The sequence below is a fragment of the Arvicanthis niloticus genome, chromosome 6 (genome assembly GCF_011762505.2).
Source record: "Arvicanthis niloticus isolate mArvNil1 chromosome 6, mArvNil1.pat.X, whole genome shotgun sequence".
Classification (NCBI taxonomy): domain Eukaryota; kingdom Metazoa; phylum Chordata; class Mammalia; order Rodentia; family Muridae; genus Arvicanthis; species Arvicanthis niloticus.
This window is the reverse complement of record NC_047663.1, coordinates 65,694,600-65,715,043: the sequence shown is the minus strand read 5'-3', so window position 1 is coordinate 65,715,043 and position 20,444 is coordinate 65,694,600. Positions and strand designations below refer to the sequence as shown.

Sequence of the window (20,444 nt, the reverse complement as noted above, 5' to 3'; positions counted from 1 at the left end):
TAATTCCATGTATTGGCCTTGTTCAAACTGCTGGTTGGGAATGAACATATGACATTTCTTTCCCAGATTTCCTAAGCCTCCAGAGGGCAGGTGAGCTGATTGACAGTTTGGCTGTCCCTGATGCAGACTTGCCCCACAGGCTTATTTTCTTAGGAAAAAGTCCTTGGGCCATTTCAGAAACTTCTAGATACGTTGTTCTGCAGTATCCCAAAATACAGTGGGAAGGGCTTGGGGAGAACATAAATGTTACCAGGGAGAAAGATCAAGGTGGTTGTCTGCCCTTCTTGGTAAGCTTGGGAACCTTTCCAAGAGGGCATATCTCAGGAAAGTAGTCATTTATCTTTCCACAGTGATAGAGATATTAAACAATGTATTTACCACGTTCTTTCTCATCCTAGAATTGACAGAAACATATTCATTTTGAGGTTTTGATCAGCTTTCTTAGCAAGGGACTGACACGTAGGATCTAAAACCTCAGCACAAGGCATCATCTACTGGGATGGGAAACGGAAGTGGTACATAAGGAAAAAGTGGTGATCTTCTGGGAAAATCACCCATGATTTGGTTCATGCCTTTCTGTAGTTACCCCTTGCTGAAGCTCAAACTAGATCCCTTTCTATTTCAGTGGGACATGCTATGTATTCTACCAGGTGTTGTTACCTCAAGCAAACTCGACTTTTTCATTATTATGATTAATGCATCGGAACAGCTGATTAAAAATTTATTTATTTTTTATTGTCATTCAAAACTTGGAAAATCCTGTCCCTTCACACTGTACCCTGGGGTAGTTTGCAGTGTCCTGAGACATTTTTGGTTGTCACAACCAGGGAGAAAAATGCTACTGGCACTAGGCAGACTGCTACAATGCACAGGGCAGACGTCATGACAAAGAATTACAAAGATCAAAATGCCAAGAGTGCGGGGGCTGAGAAGCATTCTTATAGACCATGTCTGTCTGAGTTATTTAGGGGGCAAGGAACTGTTGGGGTTATACTAGTCTCATCTTTGCTATAAGCCTCTGTCAGGGCTCTGGGGATCAAAGCCATGCTTTCTTTGGTTTAAAGGTGGGTTGAAAAAGGAATATGTTTCCAGTACTAAGCAATTAATCAAAAACTGAATATTAGTTTTAGCCCATGTAGATATAAGGCCCTGATCTCCGAGTGACACAAAATTTATGTTATTAGATCACAGGGTGTCACATATTAAATTTAAAATGTTAGGCTGTTTAACGTGAAAGCAGGAACTTTAGCCAAATTGCTTCCACGTATTTGTGGGGACATGGCTAACAAACACTGCATTGATGGCATCTCCTAGGACCCCAGCTGCCTTTCCAAGGTCTCCATTCACTTCCTGCGTTGGTAGCACATGAAGCTTCCACACCACTCACTTCAGCTGTTTTTGTTTGTTTTGCTGTTGATGTTGTTGCTTTGCTGGTTGCTCACAGACACGATGCAGCAGCACTTTAGGTAGCACCCTGGTGACCCCCATGTTTTTCTGCAATCTCAAACAGGTGAGTGACAAGTCTCACTTGATCTAAGAAGGGCCTGGGAATATACACTGGCTTGTTTCAATTCCAAGCCTGTCCCTTGGTGAGAAGGAGTAGTTATTCTCATGCAACCTGCAAGGAAGCTGCTGGCCTCTGTTTACCCTAAATTCTAAGGGTTTTTTTTTTTTTTTTTTTTTTTTTTTTTTGTATGTCTCACCTAAAATTTAAAAGATGAAAGAATTAGAGATGCAAATGCCATTTTGAACAAGGACGTCTTCCTTGGTTAACTCCCTTGTGATCCCCTTTGCTTCATCTTTCTGGGAAATTGCAAAGGGTCTGAACATTAACTCCTGAAATGAGGCAGCCGTCCTCTGGCTTTGATAGTGCAGCAGCAGCAGCAGCAGCAGCAGCAGCAGCAGCAGCAGCAGCAGCAGCGTAATCCAGATCTCTCTAGTCATGCCTCTTGTTTCCTCATAAGCACAGTGAGTTCTCGATCATGCCCGCTGCTGCTTACATGTGCCTTCACCCATATAGAGGAAGGGAGACTCTCTGCTGGGCCACCACCAGTTCACTTGAGGAATTAACACAGCGGAGCCTCACCCTTTATCTGAGCGATTACAATGCAGACCTTTTAGACCGAGTCTCCTTTTGGTGAAAGCTCATGTCTGGGAGAGTAAAATCAAGAATTGCATCAAGAAAAAAGGGATGGGGGTGGGTGGAAAACAAGACTCTTCTAGTCCTCCCACCTCACCCACCCCACGATGTAGGTAAATCTTACAAGGCCTTGGAATGTTGGACTTAAAAATACATTTGGCTCTTTACATTCTAAGCTGTGGTTGGGACAGTGGGGTGCTAAAGAATATTTTAAGAGGGCATTAAAAGCTTTAGCAGTGGGTAACCCTGGGAAGGAAGGGGGCATCTTTTCTTAATCATCTCTAGAGGAAAAAGACACAAAAAGAGGGTCAAATTCAGAAACTGTCACTTGGGAGAGAAGGCCTCCCTCATACCACCAACCAATGGATCAGTCAAACCAGCAACTCTTTGCAGTGTAATAAAATCACGCTTACATTCTGTTTTACTATCAGAGAAGATCTTATTTGGTGGCCGTTTAGTTTTTAGAACAAGCAGGGTGGGTTTTTTTTCAAATGCCTATTAACTCACCACAGTGGTAAGACATGAGAAGCAGACACGCTAGAATGAGGAAGATTAACGATCTCTGCAGAGCTGGGAAGAATATTTTTCAATTCGTATAGATGGAATTTATCATCACCACCTCTGAAGATGGCATGATTTGCCCACTTACAAAAGGCCTATCTGTTTCAATACTTCCTAAAGATGTAATTTTTCACTTTTCACTTGGACTAACTCAAGAATGCCAAGCCTGTAAGCAGAGAATTAGTCAGTGGGTGGGCGTGGGAGCTTAGTTATGGCAGCAGGGGTAGGCATCCATTCATAAATAAGAACTGCCCTTTGGAGTAGCGGAGGGTCTGCTGCAAGAGTTTGAAAAGAAGCGTGTATCAGGGAGGATGGAGTCAAAGTTTTAAAAGGAAAATATTTTCTAGTATCTATTCTTCTTAAATAGGCCCAATCTGCACTTAAGTTAGGGCTTTGCAAGCTGAAGCCATAACTGCGTTATCCCCTAGCTCCAAACTACAGAAACCCCTGACCCCGAAGATAAACAACAAAAAGAGAGACAGAATGCTCTGTTTTGTGTCCAGCCAGTCCAACTGCAACCTTCCGCGTCACCGCTAGTTGTCACTTCGCTCCCAGACGGGAGACCCGGGGTTTCCAGCACTGCGGTTTGAGAGAATGCAGTCCCAATTAAACTAAAAAACTCGTGAAGCTTCCCCTTAAGTCCTCAGTCGAGTGAAGGGTAATGAGCAGAGGGGCTAGGGGGCTGAGGGGGCAGTTTTGAGGGGAGTGCAGCAGGCAGACAGACCGCAAAGAACAGGAAAACCGCTGCCGGAGCAGCCACTGTCTGGGACCTACAACGAACCAGCCAGACACCCTGCGGGTGGGGGGTGGGGGAAGGAGAGGAATGGAAGGGCCTTCAGTACACAGCACCCCCTCCCCAATTGATGATGCCGCGGCAGAGTCAGCCTCTTTACTCTTCCTGAACCCCTTTTGCACCATAGGATAGTGGTCAGTACAGAAAATCGCGTACCTGAAAAATACAATGGTCTCCCAAAGGTAGAATCGCAGAGTGTTGAAGCTGTACATCTTCCAGATTCTTGTGCTGTAAAGTCCACGAGTTATGGAGCTGCAAAAATGTTTCAGATGGGCACTTACGAAGCCAGAGAGCGCCACTGGGGGAAATAATCCAGATGTTTAAGGGGGCAGGGAGTAGAGGGACGAGGTGGCAGAGCCGGGGGAGAATTGCAGCCAGGCAGCTAAGGTACCGCGGACAGCGGCGGTCGTGCAGGTTCAGCACCACGGAGAGCGTCCAGCCCGCTGCGGGCGGGAAGAGCGCGGCTGAAGCTCAACTCGCTGGAGGCTCCCTGCGGCGCTGGGAGGCACGTTTGGGGGTGGGTATATTTTCTTCTTTTCTTTTCTTTTTTTCTTTAGTCTTCTTCTTCCTTTTTTACCCTTGTTTTTCTGTCGAAATAGCCAGCTCCATGAAAGGAAGAAATCCGTGGGGATCAGAGCCCTGGCCTCGGACCCTTAGACCCGGCTGGCATCTTCCTTCTGGCCCTGGGCTGGCCCGAGGGGTTTTAGGGGTGGGGGGGGGGGTGGAGCAGGTGACGGTGCTGGCTTCAGTTAGATGTTGGAGAGTGTGCCAGGCTGGCGCATCGCGACCGAGTCCCGGAATCTCGTTCCCCTGCCTCCGTTCCTGTCCGCTGTCGCCTTGCAGTCCGTGTTCTCTGGTCCCCGCCGAATAAGTTGGGATCCCTGCAGAAAAGGTGTCCCATTGCTTGGGGCTGCAGGAGCAAGAGAGCCTACCACAACTTTCAGGGGCTGCTGGGGTCCATGGCTTCCCAGCAGGGCTCAAGAGCCCAAGCTTTCAGAGGCATCTGGAATTTCTAAGCTTGCCCATCTTCTTCTGGCCAGACTCCCTCAGATCTTCAGACTTTCTTACTGCATTAATTTAACAAACTGGAGGCGTAGAGGATGGTGGGGGCGAGGACCGACGGGAGGGGGTGGAGAGGGGAAAATGGGGGGAAAAACTCCTTAGAAGCTTCAAACCCTCCCACTCGGGGTGTTCATTGGCCCGCAGCTGCGAAAACCATATCTTCTCTCCAGGTTCGGCCAATTGCACGTTAGGCTCTGGGTTGTGTTTAACCCTTGGAGTGCCGGCAGAAAACAGCTTCCTGCACTTCCCAGGCCTCAGGGTCTTTGCAGGTCTTCTGTGGCTCCAGAGAGGTCATGGAATTTATCTTTTAAGTCTTTCAAAATTCTTACCTTGATTTTTTTTTAATAGCTGTATGTAAGTAAAACACTATGAACCTCAGTCCAGATGTGCTCGGGCAGACTCAGTTTATCATTTTTTCCATTAATTTGTTTATTCATTTCACATCCCAATCTCAGCCCCCTCTTCCTCCTCTCCTCCAAGCCCCACTCTCACATGCCCTCCGCAGAGAAGGGAATGCCCCCTCCTGGGTATCAGCTGGCCCTGACACATCAAGTCACAGCAGGACTAAGAGCATCCTCTCCCACTGAGGCCAGACAAGGCAGGCCAGTTAGGGGAAGGCTGGCAACCGAGTTAGAGACAGTCCCTGATGCTCCAGTTGTTCAGGGACCTACATGGAGACCGAGCTGCACATCTGCTACATATGTGTAGGGGACCTAGTCCAGCCCATGAGTGCTCTTTGGTTGGTGGCTCAGTCTTTGTGAGCCTCCATGGGCCCAGGTTGGTTGACTCTTTAGGTTTTCCAATGGTGTCCTTGACTCCTCTGGCTCCCTCAAATTTTCCACAAGACCCCTCAAGCTCTGCCTAATGTTTGACTGTGGGTCTCTGTATCTGTTTCCATTTTAAAAGGGTTAATGGAACCAGATTCCTCAATTTTATTAAAGTGCTGAAGGTATAATATTTGAGCCCAGAAGACTTAAGAAAAAATGTCTGGTAGATAGAGTAAGTCTTCTTCCAGGATCACTGTGGTGAGGAAATTCAGGGAAAATTTTCTTAGTTTCTAGGGTTAAAGGGGAGCTGACCTGCCTGACTCTTTTGAAAGAGATAGAAGATACACTCTTTCATCTGAACAGAGGATGTTTGATTCACATCGTACAGGCTGGGAAAACTGGTCTCCAAATTAATGGAAGAGCCAAGGAGTGATTGCATGTATCTTGTTCCTATGGCACCCCCTCCCCAAATTTTTCTTCACCTGCTTTTTTCTCTACCTTATCTGACTTTCAGAAATGAGATATACATTTCACAGTTGAGCCCATCTGGAGAGGTAGAGTTAATCAGATTTTCTCCCAGCTAGGGGACTTCAGTGGATTAATAGCCTCTGCAGGATTTTCTGGCCCGCTGGAACTCACTGGGATTCTGGGGGCTCTCCATTGCAATGCTGCCTAGGAAAGACAGGCCTATTTATCCAGCATATTCAGGAATTCCTTACTTGGGGCAATGGTTCTTTGTTCTCTGCAAGTTCAGGTCTTTTCCCAAGCAAAGCTTCCTTTCCCAGCTCAGGATGAGACTAGCAGAACTCTACTCTTTTTGTACTTCAGAAGCAGGTGCCAGGACTCTTTCATGGCTTTCCTACACCAGGGTTCTCTCTCTCTCTCTCTCTCTCTCTCATTGTGTTGCCATGGCTGGCATAGAACTTAGAACTAGAGCTAAATATGTAGACCAAGCCAGCCTTAAACTCATAGATTCTGCCTTCTGAGTGCTGGGACCAAAACTATACACTACCACGCCTTGCCTAATAAGGGTATATATCCCCATGTGTAGAATTTATTTTTGATTTGTCATCTACATTAATTCTGAAGTGAACTTGAAGAGTTTATTTGTATTTATATATTTCTGTTTGCAGTTGGTTTCTGTCCACATATATTTATGCATTCATATCTGTGTGTTTGTGTCACACATATGTATCAATATGTGTCAATGTGTGGTGCCCCAGAGACATTAAAACAAGTAAAAAAAGTCAGCAACTGTATTCTTGCTTCATCTGGCTAGGAAACGCTTGCACAATTAGATATGAATACAATGTCTAGCATTTTCTGTTATTCCTTCCATGATGGAAGTTTATGTGTGTGTGTGTTACTGATGGTGACTATTTCTCAGTTTGTGGCCTATGCAAGAGAAGAGAGTGACTATAGCACAAAAGAGAGGTAGTTGTGTTTTGTTTGCTATGAGATCATACTCTCATTCAGTCTATACATGAATTGACTATGTCCCAGGCATGGGATAAATGGTGTCTGAACTCCTAGGATATGCAGCTGCTTCAGAGATTAGTGAGAAAAGCCAGGAAACTAAGGCATAGCTTATTAAAGTTTTCAAAGAATTAACTCTTTGATTGATTTTATGTATTATTATTATTTATACTCAATTTCATTAATTTCTTCCCAAGCATCAACTTCTGGGATGACATGAAAATAAAAATTTCTGTGCAGCCGAGGAAACAATCGGCAGAGTTAACAGACAATCTATGGAATGGTAGAAAATCTTTACCATCTACATTCCAGACAAGAGGCTACTATCCAGAATTTACAAAGAATTGCAGAAAATAAGTCCCAAGGAAATAAAACTACCAATCAACAGATAAGTGAATAATTGACTAGGCAGTCTTCAAAAAACAAAACAAAATAAAAACCAAAATCTCCCACACATAGTCAATAACTGTTTTAAAAGTATTGAGTAGCCCTAGCTGTCAGGGAAGGGAAATTAAAACCACTGTGGTATACTCACCCCAGTCAGAATGGCTATCATCAACAAACCTGACAAGAAATGTTGAAAAAGATATGGCGAGAAAAGAACTCTTATTCACTCTTGTCGGGGATGTGAATTAATACAGCCATTGTGGAAATTAATTTACAGATTTCTCAAAAGCTAAAAATAAACTATCACATGACTCAGCTATTTTATTCTTGAACATATACCCAAATAATTTTATACCCTGTCATAAAGACATTTGTACTCTGTGTTTATTGATTGCTTATTTACTATAGCAAAGAATTGGAATTAACCTAGCTGCCAATCAACAAATGAATGAATAATGAAAATTATATATATAAATATATTTATATATTATATATTTATAACATAATATATATGTATATTTAAAATGTATATCTTGAAAGTTGTTCACTGGCTTTCATGTGGGAGTTATACTTTGTATTTTACCTACACAATGCACCTCTTCCACACAAAATTAAAGAATAAAATTGTAATACAATTAAAAAAAAAGAAGAAAGGTAAGGCGTATAGAGGACATATATAGGGGACATGGACTTGAATGTACAATACTAAGTAAAGTCACACACTCTCAGAAAAAAAATCTGTTTCTTATCATATGCAGGATTTAGCCAATACTATATGTACATATGTAAATAAATATGTAGATGGGTACAGTAGAACATGTGGAAGAGAGAGTAAGAATGGTCAAATATAAGGGGATGAAGAATAACCTGATGAATACAGGTAATAGGCACGAATTATGAAAGAGAATATAAAGTTAATTGTTTATTTAGTTCTAACTTTGTCATGGAGAATTTTGTTTTGTTTTTGGTGGTAGATCAGTATATAAAATATATTTGATGCTGAAAGTATAAAATTGAATATAAAGCTTCACAGTTTTCATTTCAAATGCTAATTCTAACTATATGTAAGTTCATTAAGTTTATAGACTTTGGCTTGTGATATTTTTATTTATTTTCATTTTTTAAAATAATAAGGTTTATAAAATTAAAGACAGTGAAGGACTAGTGAGACAAGTACCCAATAGTTGCAACTTTACACTTTCAAACAGATTTATTTTTACTTTCTATTATGTGTATATGTGTCTGTGGGTTGGTATGTGCACTTGAGTGCAGGTGCTTATGGACATTAGAAGAGAATATCAGATCCCCCAGATCTGGAGTTGTAGACAGTTGTGAGCCACCTACCTACTGTAGGAGATGGGAACTGAACTCAGGTCCTCTGGAAGAACAGCAAGTGCTCTTAACTGCTGAGCCAGCTCCCCAGCCCCAGCTTCACACGTTTTAGCTGCACACCTCAACTATTTCTCATTTGTCAAGATCTTTCTGTTCTTTTGTAGTTCACTCATGAAGATAAACCACCAAGGGGTTGGTCATGGATTTATGTCTTTATTTTAACTCTGGATAAATAACTAAACTTCTTTAGGCTTATGCCAAAGGGGAGCTGTAAGATCCATGTTCCACACCTCAGGGAATTGCACAGAAGGAATGGTCATTACTCTTATCTTACTGCAACTCTGCTGTAAACCCAAAGTCTGCATAGGATGAAGCATGTTGACTTCAGTGAGTGGTCCATTTCTGTCCATAGCTATACTGCAGAACTTACTCTAAGATAAAACTGTAATACTTAACTTGCTCCTTACAGGCACCAGGAGCCAGATTAGAAACTTATTAAATATGGCTAAATTTTGACACACAGTGATACTTAGCTTGTTATGAGAAAGGATTGATTACTATGTGCCAGATAGGAAGTAATTCAAGCCATTGAGGACAGAGCAGGGAAGGAAGCAGAGATTTCTGTTCTAGCACAGTACATCTTCTGGTGGAGAGAAATAGAGGGTGGGCTGAGCAGTCAGGAGGATTAAAAAGAAGAAAGCTGAGCTAGTGAGATGGATCAGCAGGTGGGGGTGCTTGCCAATAGACCTGATAATCTGAGTTCAATCCCCAGACTAGCAGAGAGAGAGAGAGAGAGAGAGAGAGAGAGAGAGAGAGAGAGAGAGAGAGAGATCTTGAAAGCTGTCATCTGTCCACCGCAAAGTTGTTCACTGACCACCAAGTATGAGCTATATACCCTGTGTGTACTTCCTCACACACACCTCTCCCCATACAAAATAAAAGAATAACAATGTAATACAATTTTAAAAGAAGAAAGTTAGGATACATAGTAACATGCAGATATGCCTTCGTCTGAGTGGCCAATTCTGGGGATTCTCTGAAAGAAACAGCTGTTGAAAGGAGTGGGGATTGAGACACAGGAGAGTTTCCTAGGCAAGGACAAAAGCTTGTAGAAGACAGAGGGAGGAGGGATGTATTGGAGAGTACAAACCCTTGGTATAGCGGGCCTGAGGGGAAGAGAGGTAGAGAGGCAGAGACGCCTTGGGGCTGGACTACTTCCAGTCAGGGGCTTAGTATTACTCCAAGATACTCTAAGGACTTTGGGTTTATTTAAGTGCATTAGGGAGCCACTGGAGGGATTTCTGACTGTGATGTGTATGTGCAAATTCGGTTTTTGTGTATTTGTGTGATTTGTGCCTGTTTGCGTCAACCAAAGCAAGAGGAACTCATCAGGAACTACTGAAATTGTTCTTGGTGTCTGGTCTTTTGTTCAAGTGTTTATGGACAGAGGGAAAATTAATCCAGAGAGATTAATCAACTCCCTCTTAGACCAGTAGCAGCTGGCAGAAGAACATGGGGATCTTAATTGTAGCTGAAAAGTCTTTCCACTGCTTTTTGTTCCAACCAAGGGGAAGGACATACTGAAAGAGGATCAAGGCAATCTAGAAAGGAAGGGATTCTACCTGGATTATTAATTATATACAGATAAATACCATGTATTTAGAAAGTGCACTTAATACCCTTACCATAGCAAGCAGCTTAGATATGCCTGGTTTACCTTAAGCATGTGCAGAACTCAGAAACTCAGACATTTGCCTACAGTTGGGCTGAATCATCAAGCACCATGCTTATTTGATTATAGTTTATCTACACACACACACACACACACACACACACATGCACCCACACATACACACATATTCACACAAGTACATACATACACACACATACATGTACACACACATATGCACACATCATAGGAGGTGCTCAGTAAATCCTTTTTGCAGGAATGAGTGAATGAATGAATAAAAGAAAAACAGTTTCCAGCTTGAGGGCTTGAAGATAAGAAAGGGTGAGATTTACCACTATCACGTGACATCTGGTATTAATGTGGTGGAGGGTGGGGGTCAGGGGGAGGGGGGATGGCTGTTTTCCTAGGCTCTGACAGGCATCAGTTATGTTCTGTTAATAAAAAAACGAGACAAAATAGGGTCTAGAAATGTGGTCCAGAGGTTAAGTGTGCTTGCTGCTCTTACAGAGGACCTGAGTTCAGTTCCTAGCACCCATGTTCAGTGACTCATAACCACCTGTAACTCTGGTCCCAGAGTACCTGATGCCCTCTTTTGTTCTCTGAGGGCACCTACATTAACTGGGGCACATAAAGACAAGCAGGCAAACACATATAAGCATTTATATACACATTAAAAAGACAGACATGATGGCAGATGACTTTAATCCAAACACTCGGAAAGTAGAGGTAGTCTCTATGAGTTTGAGGCCAACCTGGTCTACATAGTGAGTTCCATGCTAGCCAGGGCTACAAAGTAAGACCCTGACTCAAAAAGTAAAAAATAAAAGAAGGGACACTAGGCTTCCTAGGATCAGTGGCAACAGACCTCTTTGTCAGGAGGAGCAGAAGCTTGCTTACAGTTCTAAGAGACCTTTCTACCCAGGGTACTGATTAGGTTCTCATGGCCCAGGAGAGCAGAGTGACTGACTTGTCTAGATCTCAGAACTTGAGCCTATGGGGATATATCTGAACCCTGCACTCCCGGGCCTAGTGTGAAGGAAGAGAAGGGAGGCTCTGCCAGGAGGAAATGAATGCGTGCTATCAATGCCGATCAGACCAGGCTTCCTGCCCCAGCAGCTTGACATCCACATGAGACCCTACATTATCTTCTGAGCCCTCATTTCTATGCTTTCCTTCAGCCGCCTCTCCCCCTTCTTCTCAGTCTGGCTTTAACTCTTATTTCATCTTTATTCAGTCAGTTCTTCTTGCTTAGCCTCTTATCTCTTAGAGCTTCCATAAGGACTTTGCATATTACGGAGTCTTGGCAGAGGATACATTTTTTTTTCCTGAGTCTGTTCTTTTACTTGAGTTCATTCATTTATTTAAAGAAATCATGTATATGCTGAGCTTCAGCTGTGTGTGTATTGAGGTTTGTTTCCTCTTTAACTAGTGTTTATTGAGGATTTTTTTTTTTTGTTCGTGCCAGGAGCTGTGTGAAATGCGACCAGAAGAGCAAAATATATGCTCTTCTTTTCTCAAGTGTTCATCCACTTGAAAAGAGGAGGGGCCAAAAAGAAACACTTGCAGTTTATATTTTAAAATGACTCGAAGGCCAAGCATAGTAACACTTGACCATAATACCAGCAACCGTGGATACTGACACAAGAGCTCCATCCATGGTTGGGAATGAAAAGACAAAGAGAGTGACGGCTCAGTACCAGCACCAGGCTTTCTCTGCTTCCTGTCCCACTGAGATGTGAACAAGCAACTTCACAGCCCTGCTGCCATGGAGCAGCCTGTGGCCACACCTTCCCTCCATGATGGACCATATCCCTTCACAAACTATGTGTCAGGAGAAGCCCTTCCTTTCTTGAGTTGCTTCTTTTCAGGTACTTAGACAGAGTGACAAGAGAAGGAACGAACACAGTAGCCCAGGCTAGCCTTGAACTCACAATCCTCTCCAAAAATGCACCACAGGCACACCCAAAGTGTAGCTCGTTAATGTCATTGACATTTCTTGGTGTGTGTGTGTGTGTGTGTGTGTGTGTGTGTGTGTGTGTGTGTGTGTATGTGTTGAGATAGGGTGATAGGGTCTCATTATGTAGGTCTGTGTGACCTGGAACTTGCTATGCAGACCAAGTTGGCCTTGGACTCATAGAGATTGCTTCCCTGTGCCTTCCAATTGTTAAGTACACAGGTGTGAGATGCAGGTGTGAGATGCAGGTGTGAGCAGCAAATGCTCTTACCATTGGGCAATCTTTCCACCCCAAAACATCATTTTTTTCCCATGGTACTGGGGTTTAGAACTTGGTGTTTGATGCATGCAAAGCTACACTGAGCTACACTCTAGCCTTTCTGTTCTTTATTAGCATCTATGCAAGACTGGTATTAGAGATTGGAGATATATCTTAGTGGCTAAGAGAACGGCTGCTCTTCCAAAGGACCCAAGTTCAGTTCCCAGCAGCCATGTCTGGCAGCTCATAATCGCCCGTAATTCCAGCTCTAGGGGATCCAGCGCCCTGCCTTGGCCTTTCAGGCACTCTCATGCATGTGGTACACATTCATACACATGTAAAAAAGATTGGTGTCATTTCTTCAAATGTTCACAAATCTTCACTGGTGAAATTCTTAGGATGGGCAGGTTTCTCTGTGGAAGCTTTCACTTTCAGGCTAATTTCTTTCTTTTTTTCTTTTTTCTTACAAGATAAAGGTCACTCTAATTTTTGTTGTTTCTAATAATTGTCTTAAAAAGCTGTGTATTTCTAGACATTCATTCATTTCATCTAAATGCTTAAATTTATTTACATAATATTTGGTAATCCTCTGATTTTGTTAGTGTGTAGACTTGTGAGATCCTTCTTATTTGTCATGCTGGCACCATGTGCTCTTTCTTTTTCTAGATACTTCTAGGAGAGCAGCCATTTTACTAGTCACTTCAAACAATAAACTTTAAATTTTCCTGGATCATTAATTTGTTTTCTGTTACATTTTGGGGGCTCTCAGCTTGTTCATATAGTGAGGGTTCAATTTGGTTATCTTCTATATTCTTGGGATGAATAGTTACATATTTGACATTCAGACTTTTTAAATTTTCTATTTAATAATTAAATATTCAAGACTTTAAATTTCCCTGGGTGTTGTATCCTTAAAGTTATGGGAAGTTATATTTCAAAATTGTTGAGACAAGGTTTCTCACTGAATCTATTAGAGCTTACTGATTGGTTAGACTGGCCAGCCAATGAAATCCAGGGACCCAGCACTGAGGTTATAGACCCGACCTACAACACTCAGCTTTGATGTGGGTTCTGGAGATCTGAACTTAGGTCCTCATGCTTATAGGCAGCCACTTCACCAAGTGTACCATCTCCCCAGCACCTTGTTGGTTAATGTTATTAGTTGATGGATGTAGTTTGCTCATATTCAGCCCTATAGTCCTATCTTTTCTCTTCTACTAGTTATTTGGTTCAAGATATTTGCTAGTTTATGTGGTACCTAATTCTTTGGTCTTCAGAGATATTCTCTCTCTCTCTCTCTCTCTCTCTCTCTCTCTCTCTCTCTCTCTCTCTGTGTCTCTCCTTTCTTTTTGGGGGGATGATCATAGCATCACCCATATGACTTTGCAAAACCTTATTTCTTTGTCTTTCTCAAGAAAGAAATTCTTGAGAACAGAATGTGACCAAGTATGGCCTCATACTTTTGATCCTCTTGCTTCCAGCTCCTAAGTTGCTGGGATGACAGGTTTGCAGAGGTTTACGTGCTTCAATGGATCTTCCCACATGTGGGCAAGCACCTCATCAAGCCAGCCACATATCCAATCCTCTTCAGAGGTTTTTTTCCCCCTTAGGTATCCAGTTTTGTCATTTGTTGGCCTTTTGAACTAATCTCCAATGTATGTTGTTTGAAGACATTGAGCCATTGTTTCCTGGCTTACACTCTATTTTGAAAAAACTTTCAGTAAGTTTTATCTGATCTTTGGAAGTCATTAATCTTTTGTTTTTCTGGTTGTTTTAAAGGTTATTCTGTTTTTGACCTATAACCAATTTTATGTGGAGTAGCCAGGTTTAGTGTGCATTTTAAATGCCTTACCTGGGACATGGGTCTTGGTGTATTTTCTCAATGGCTCTTTTCCACCTCCTTTCCTTTGCTTTGGTCTCTCCATCTGGGACTCTGCTATACATGTGCTAGACCATGTTACCCTCTGCTCGATCGCATGTTCTGTTTTCTCTTTCTGTCTTTCCGTACCAGTCAGAACCATTGCTCCTTCTTTTCAGTAACATGTTCTGCTGTGTTTAATCTGATTTAAACTGATCTGTTGAGTTAATCTCTGTTGTTTTAGTTTTCAGCTGTAGCACAGTCGCTCGGTCTTTCTTTCTTTCCTTCCTTCCTTTCTCCCTCCCTCCCTCCCCTTCCCTTCTTCCTTCTTCCTTTATCTAGATTTACCTTTATTTTTACTCATGTGTCTCTGTGTACCATCTATGTATGGAAGCTGATGGAGGCCAGAAGGAATGTTATATCTGGAGCTGGAGTTACAGGCAGCTATGAGCCTCTTCCTCTTCCTCCTTCTCCTTTCTTGAGCGTGCATTCATGTGTATGCATGTGGGTGTGCTCATGCCATTGTGCATGTGAGGAGGACAAGGGATCATTTGAAGGGTCACTCTTCATCCTTGACCTAGTTTGAGGCAGGGTCTTTGGTGGTTTTCTGTTGCCGATGTTGGGATAGCTATCCTGCAAGCTTCTAGAGATTCTCCTATTTCTGTCCCCACTGCACCCAACTCTGTGCTCTGTGAGTGTCTGCTTCTAGCTGGTCTCAAAGCACCATATCCCCGGGTCTTTTCAGTTAAGGACCAACTAATTTATCTTGTGCTCAAGCCAAATTTAGTTGTATTTTTCTTTTCTGTTACATTGTAAAGAGTCCTGATTCATACATACTTCATAAAGACTGGTTGGCGATTGATTGTGGGTGTAGATTTTTGCCTGACATAGGAATATAAAGCCTGACTAGAGTGTTCTGAGTGACTTTGAGGAAGAGGTCCCCTGCACTCCCTGCTACAACTCTCCACTGTGATTTTCTGTCTCTGGGGTCTCAGTGGAGAGAAAGAGCCTGATAGAGGTGTTGCTGATACTTGGATGTCACCTTAGCAGAAGTGACATCCATTCTTAGCTGGAAGAAGTAGGCTCACTGGAAGGCATCCTTCAGTACAAGCTGAAAGGTGAAGGTGGTGTCTTCTGGAGAAACTGAGGCACATGTCACTGATGGTATTAAAGCAGATATTGAGTTATCGAGTCACAATTTGAAACTTTGGAGATGTCAGAGCTGGTTCAAGTCTCTCAGGACAGATCATTTATCTAGGCTCCCTCTCTACTTACAAACACCATGTAGAAGCTCTTTGGTGTAGCTGTGTTTTGCTGCTTTTGGAATCAAAATTTATACTTGGGAGGTAAGTCCCCACTCATTTGCTATGCATAAGGCAGTAGGGGCAAAGTATGCATGTGTGTGAGATTTTGAGGTCAAATTCGGTGTTTTCTACTTGCTAATAGGTGACCTTAGCAGTTACTTAACCACCTCTGAACTTTTTGTTGTCCTATGTATAAAATGGTGGTGACAATAACAGCTACCTCATTAAGCTATGGAGTTTAAAACACTTAACACAGCCACAGAAAAGCATGTGAATGTTATCAATATCCTCACCCCACCTTTTTATTCTTGGAAGTCCCTGGTCTGTGTGGTGGCTACCTTTATGTCAATATGACAAAAGCTAGAGTCATCAGCAAGGTGGGAACTTCAGTTGAGAAAATATCTCTATAAGATCGGGCTACAGGTCATTGTGGGTGGTGCCATCCCTGGACTTGTGGTCCTGAGTTCTGTAAGAAATCAGGCTCAGCAAGTCATGAGGAGCAAGCTAGTAAGGAACACCCCCTCCAAGGCTTCTGCATCAGCTCCTGCCTCGGGTCTCTGTCCTGCTTCAGTTCCTGTCCTGACTTCCTTTGATGATGAATTGTGGTATGGAAGTGTGAGCTGAATAAACTCTTTCCTCCCCATGTTTCATTGGTCATGGTGTTTTACCACAGCAATTGTAACCCTGACTAAGACAGTCTGTGTAGGGGTTGGTTTTGATGTTTTGATTGAAAATCTTACATATAAACACTAAAGGTCCTGTTCCCCATTTGGTTCTTAATTAATCAATAAAGATGCTAGTGGCTAATGAGCTGGGCAGAATAGGTAGGACTTCCAGTTTTCCTACAGGAAGGGAAAGACAAAAGATTCACTTTTTAGAGAGAGAAAAGGCCACCAGTCACATGAGATCTCCGGTGGGGTGACTACTGGCCACTTCCCAAACTGGGCCTGGGGTGGCAGACAGGAGGTTAGAAACATAACTAAGCTGAGGGAAAATTTAGGGTCTTGAGCTGCGACTAAAGGTAACTGAGCAACTGAAGCTGAGAGCAGATTTAGGGTGCTGAGCTAGAACTAAAGGTAACTGAGCAACCAACGTTGAGGGCAGATTTAGGGTTTTGATCTGGGAGTGAAAAGAAGGGTGCAGTAGCAGAGGAAGGCTTAGAAGAGCCCGACCATTGAGCTAAAGCAATATAAAAATAAATCAATACATATGTGTGTCTTTCATCCATGAATCCGAGGAAACCTGGGCGGGGCTAGTAGCATGGTCTGCCCAGAGCTTAAAGTGGGTAGCAAAAACTACACGCTACAAGTCTGTGCCCTGCATTTTTTTGGGACTGCCTTAGTTAGTCCTTTTTGGTAGCTTCAACAGCTTCAGGCTAGAGAGGTCAGAGTCCCCGAAGCCCCAAAGCCTACAGCTGAGTTGACAGCTAACTGAAACTTGGGATCCAAGCCATCAGGGCCTCCAGACAGTTCCCAAAGCCAACAATATTAGATAAAAATCACAGTATCCTCTCTCTAGTCTCTTCTGGGGTCTTGGCTGCTGGCGTTCATTAAAGGCAGTTTTCTCTAGATTTCAGACAGTGTTTTAAAAGCTTGGAGTCAAACACTGGTCTCCCAAAGGGCTGGATGCAGTTTCTTCAGTTTTCCCTCAAATCCCTGACCTGAATTTCCAGCAGCTGGGTTATTAGTGTGTCAACAAAACATGTGCCCCGGGGATAGAAAATCCATTCTTGTCCTTTGGTCATTTAGAAAACATCAAGAAGAGAGAGAAAGAGAGAGCGAGAGAGAGAGAGAGAGAGAGAGAGAGAGAGAGAACCAGCTTCCAGCACCAGCACACCCTGGGCTTGAGAGCTGAGAACAATGCTCTGTCCTACAGCCTTTGAGATTTAATGAGAGTGTGATAAAGTTTACTCTGAAACTCTCTTCTCTTCACTCTTATTCTGCATAAAGTAATCAAGGAGACATTGTTAGATATTTTTATCAATTTTAGGTAGTGTTCAAATTGATGGGTTTCATGTCTCTTGACCATACATACCTCAAATCCTCTCTCCTGCAGCTGTACTCACACACACAACCCAACCCACACATACACATCATCAAAAATAATAAAAACAAGTCTTTAGAAAAGACTTCTCACATCTTCTGCAGGCACTTTCAAAGCACGTTCAGCAGTCCTTTTGAAGTCCCCCAGGGATACAAACTTGGGAGTGTGGACTTCTGAATTTTGCTTTTAGCCTGATAAGTTCACCTAATATCTCACAGTGAGGCACATAGCAAGCCAGAGCCTGCTTGTCTCAGTCATGTGAAGTCCAACCTTGGCTCTTTTCCTCCCTTCCCATCTATCTATCTATCTATGTATCTATCTGTCTATGTATCTATCTATCTATGTATCTATCTATCTATGTATCTATCTATGTATTTATATATATATATATGTATGTATGTATCTATCTATCTATCTATCTATCTATCTATCTATCTATCTATCTATCTATCTATCACCTGTTTGTCTGTTTGTCTGTGGCTCTACCTCATCTTTCCAAATCCCTAAGACCTCAAGCTGCTATAGCCACTCAGTTTCTACCCCGGTGCTTTCCCTTCTTGATCAATGTTCTAATTTTCTGTTGATGTGATTTAAAAAAAACCTGACAAAAATCAACCAAAAGAAGAAAAGGTTGATGTGGTTTTTCTTCATGTTATCTCTCATCATTCTGGGAAGTCAAAACAGGAACTCGAAGCACCTATGTTCACAGTCATCAGAGGCAGAGGAAACACACTGGTTCCTGCTCACTTTCTTGTGTATGTATCAGTTTTCTGATGTTCTAAGGCGTGTATTTAATCAGTTTTCTTCACTCTGACATGGTTCATGGGGCAGCCTGTAAAACAGCTGATCACACAGTGTAGGGGCCAAGCCCATGGACATCAATTAACAAGCAAGACAGCCCATAGGCCAACCTGATGGAACCAGTTCATCATTAAGGTACTCCACTTAGGTGACTGCAGGGTGTGCCAAATGTGACAGTCAGAGCCAATCAGCATGGCTCTCTGTTCAGCTATCCTGTTGTATGCCAGGCACCATAGTCACCAGGGATGGAAGAATTCATCTGAAAACTTGTTCCCTTCTGAACACTGTTGTATTGCATCACCCCCATCTTCTTCCCCTGGTGCCCCTGCCACTCTACAGTCACCCTAGCTCACAAGCTAATTTTGTCTTATAGATGTTTCTGGTAGCCTTAAGTGTTACCTTTTATGGGACAAGATCAAAGGCAGGTTGTCAGAGACAAGAAGAGCCTGGCATGGAGATTCAGAGGTCTTGGGGTCAGACTGTATGTGTTTAAGGGTCTGTTTTGTCTCTTGTTAGTCAAGTGATCCCGGGAAAGTTCATGAACTATTTTTGGTCTTGGCTTCCTAATCAATTAAATTTCATAACTTCTAGGGTTGCTGTGAGAATCCTGGGAGGTAGTTAACCAGGTGTGGAGCAGAATGCATGCGGTGTTTGAGTATTAATTGAAATGACAAGTAGTTTCAATATTTTATTTCACTTTTAAAAATGATTTTATTTTAAATTGTGTGTGTGTGTGTGTGTGTGTGTGTGTGTGTGTGTGTGTGTGTGTATGCAGGTGCCCACAGAAGTCAGAAGAGGGCATCAGATCTCTAAGGAGCTAGAATTAAAGGTAGTTGTGAGTCACGCAATATAGGTACTGGGGACACCTATGTAGGTCCTCTATAAGAGCATTTTACTCTGAACCTCTGAGCCACCTTCTTAGTCCCTAATTTGTTTACTTAATTTTAAATTACGTTTTATTTATTGTGCGTGTGCATGCACACATGCACATATGTTCATATGTATAAGCACACACATGTCTCAATATGCTTGTTTAGGTCAGAGGATCATTTGTGAGTTCTATTTTTCTCCTTCTATCATGTGGCTCCATTAGCTCTAACAGCAGATGCCTTTGTCCACTGAGTGCTCTCACTGGCCCCAACGTGAGCAGAGGGTTCTTGGTGGTTTTTTTTTTTTTTTTTTTTTTTTAGCAGCTGGTACAAGTAAGGTTCTCTATCTGTAGTTATCAGAATCATCGACTGAATACTTTTCTTGTTCCTGGTATGTGCTAAAATTTTACCAAAGCTCTTGTTATTGAATCTTCTCGAAATCTCCCAAAAGAGGCATTCTAGCCTGCCTGAAGACATCATCTGTGGAAAAGTTAGGAGAGCTGAAACAACTCAGCTTTTGCTTAGGTAATGGAGGAATAGAGAGAGTTGGGGTTTGAAAACCACAAAGTCTGACTTCTAAGCATTCACTTACTTATCCAATAAAAGCCTGTTCGTTTCTTTAGCATCCTTTGAGCATCTCCATGGAGGGAGGTTGGGTGTGGTGGTTTGAATGAGAATGTCTCCCATAGGCTCAGATATTTGAATGTGTGGTGCCCAGCTGGTGGAATTGTATAGAAAGGATTAGGAGGTGTGGCCTTGTTGGAGGATGTGTGTCACTGGGGGTGGGCTTTTAAATTTCAAAAGCCCTTGCCAGACCCATTCTCTCTGCCTGATCCTGCAAATCAGGATGGTAGCTCTTAGCTACTCCTCCAGAGCCATGCCTGTTACCACACTCCCAGCCATTAGGTCATGGACCAACCTTCTGAAACTGTAAGCAAGCTCCAAATTAAATGCTTTCTTTTATAACTTTATTTGGTCATGATGTCTCTTGACAGCAATAGAACAATAACTGGGACATTGGTCAGTGCTGGAGGCGCAGTGTGAAGAAAATGGTATGCTTATAGGGGATCCATCAACCTGGAAAGAAACTCCCATCATGTGAGGGAAGAATAAAGGATGAGTGCCACAAAGGGACCTGTGGCGGGCAG

The 20,444-nt window shown here is 42.7% G+C and overlaps 1 protein-coding gene across 2 annotated transcripts in view; it reads right to left on the bottom strand.

The window, feature by feature from the left end:
- Positions 1-4,072, bottom strand: part of Glra1 (glycine receptor alpha 1) — an 86,878-nt gene extending 82,806 nt beyond the window's left edge. The window contains exon 1 of one of the 2 annotated variants that reach the window (XM_034505208.2): positions 3,651-4,072. In XM_034505208.2, coding sequence (XP_034361099.1) covers positions 3,651-3,706 — 56 coding nt within the window. In that variant the 5' untranslated portion in view covers positions 3,707-4,072. The remainder of the gene's footprint in view (positions 1-3,650) is intronic. The other variant, XM_034505207.2, reaches the window with a different exon arrangement.
- Between the last annotated feature and the right edge of the window lie 16,372 nt (positions 4,073-20,444).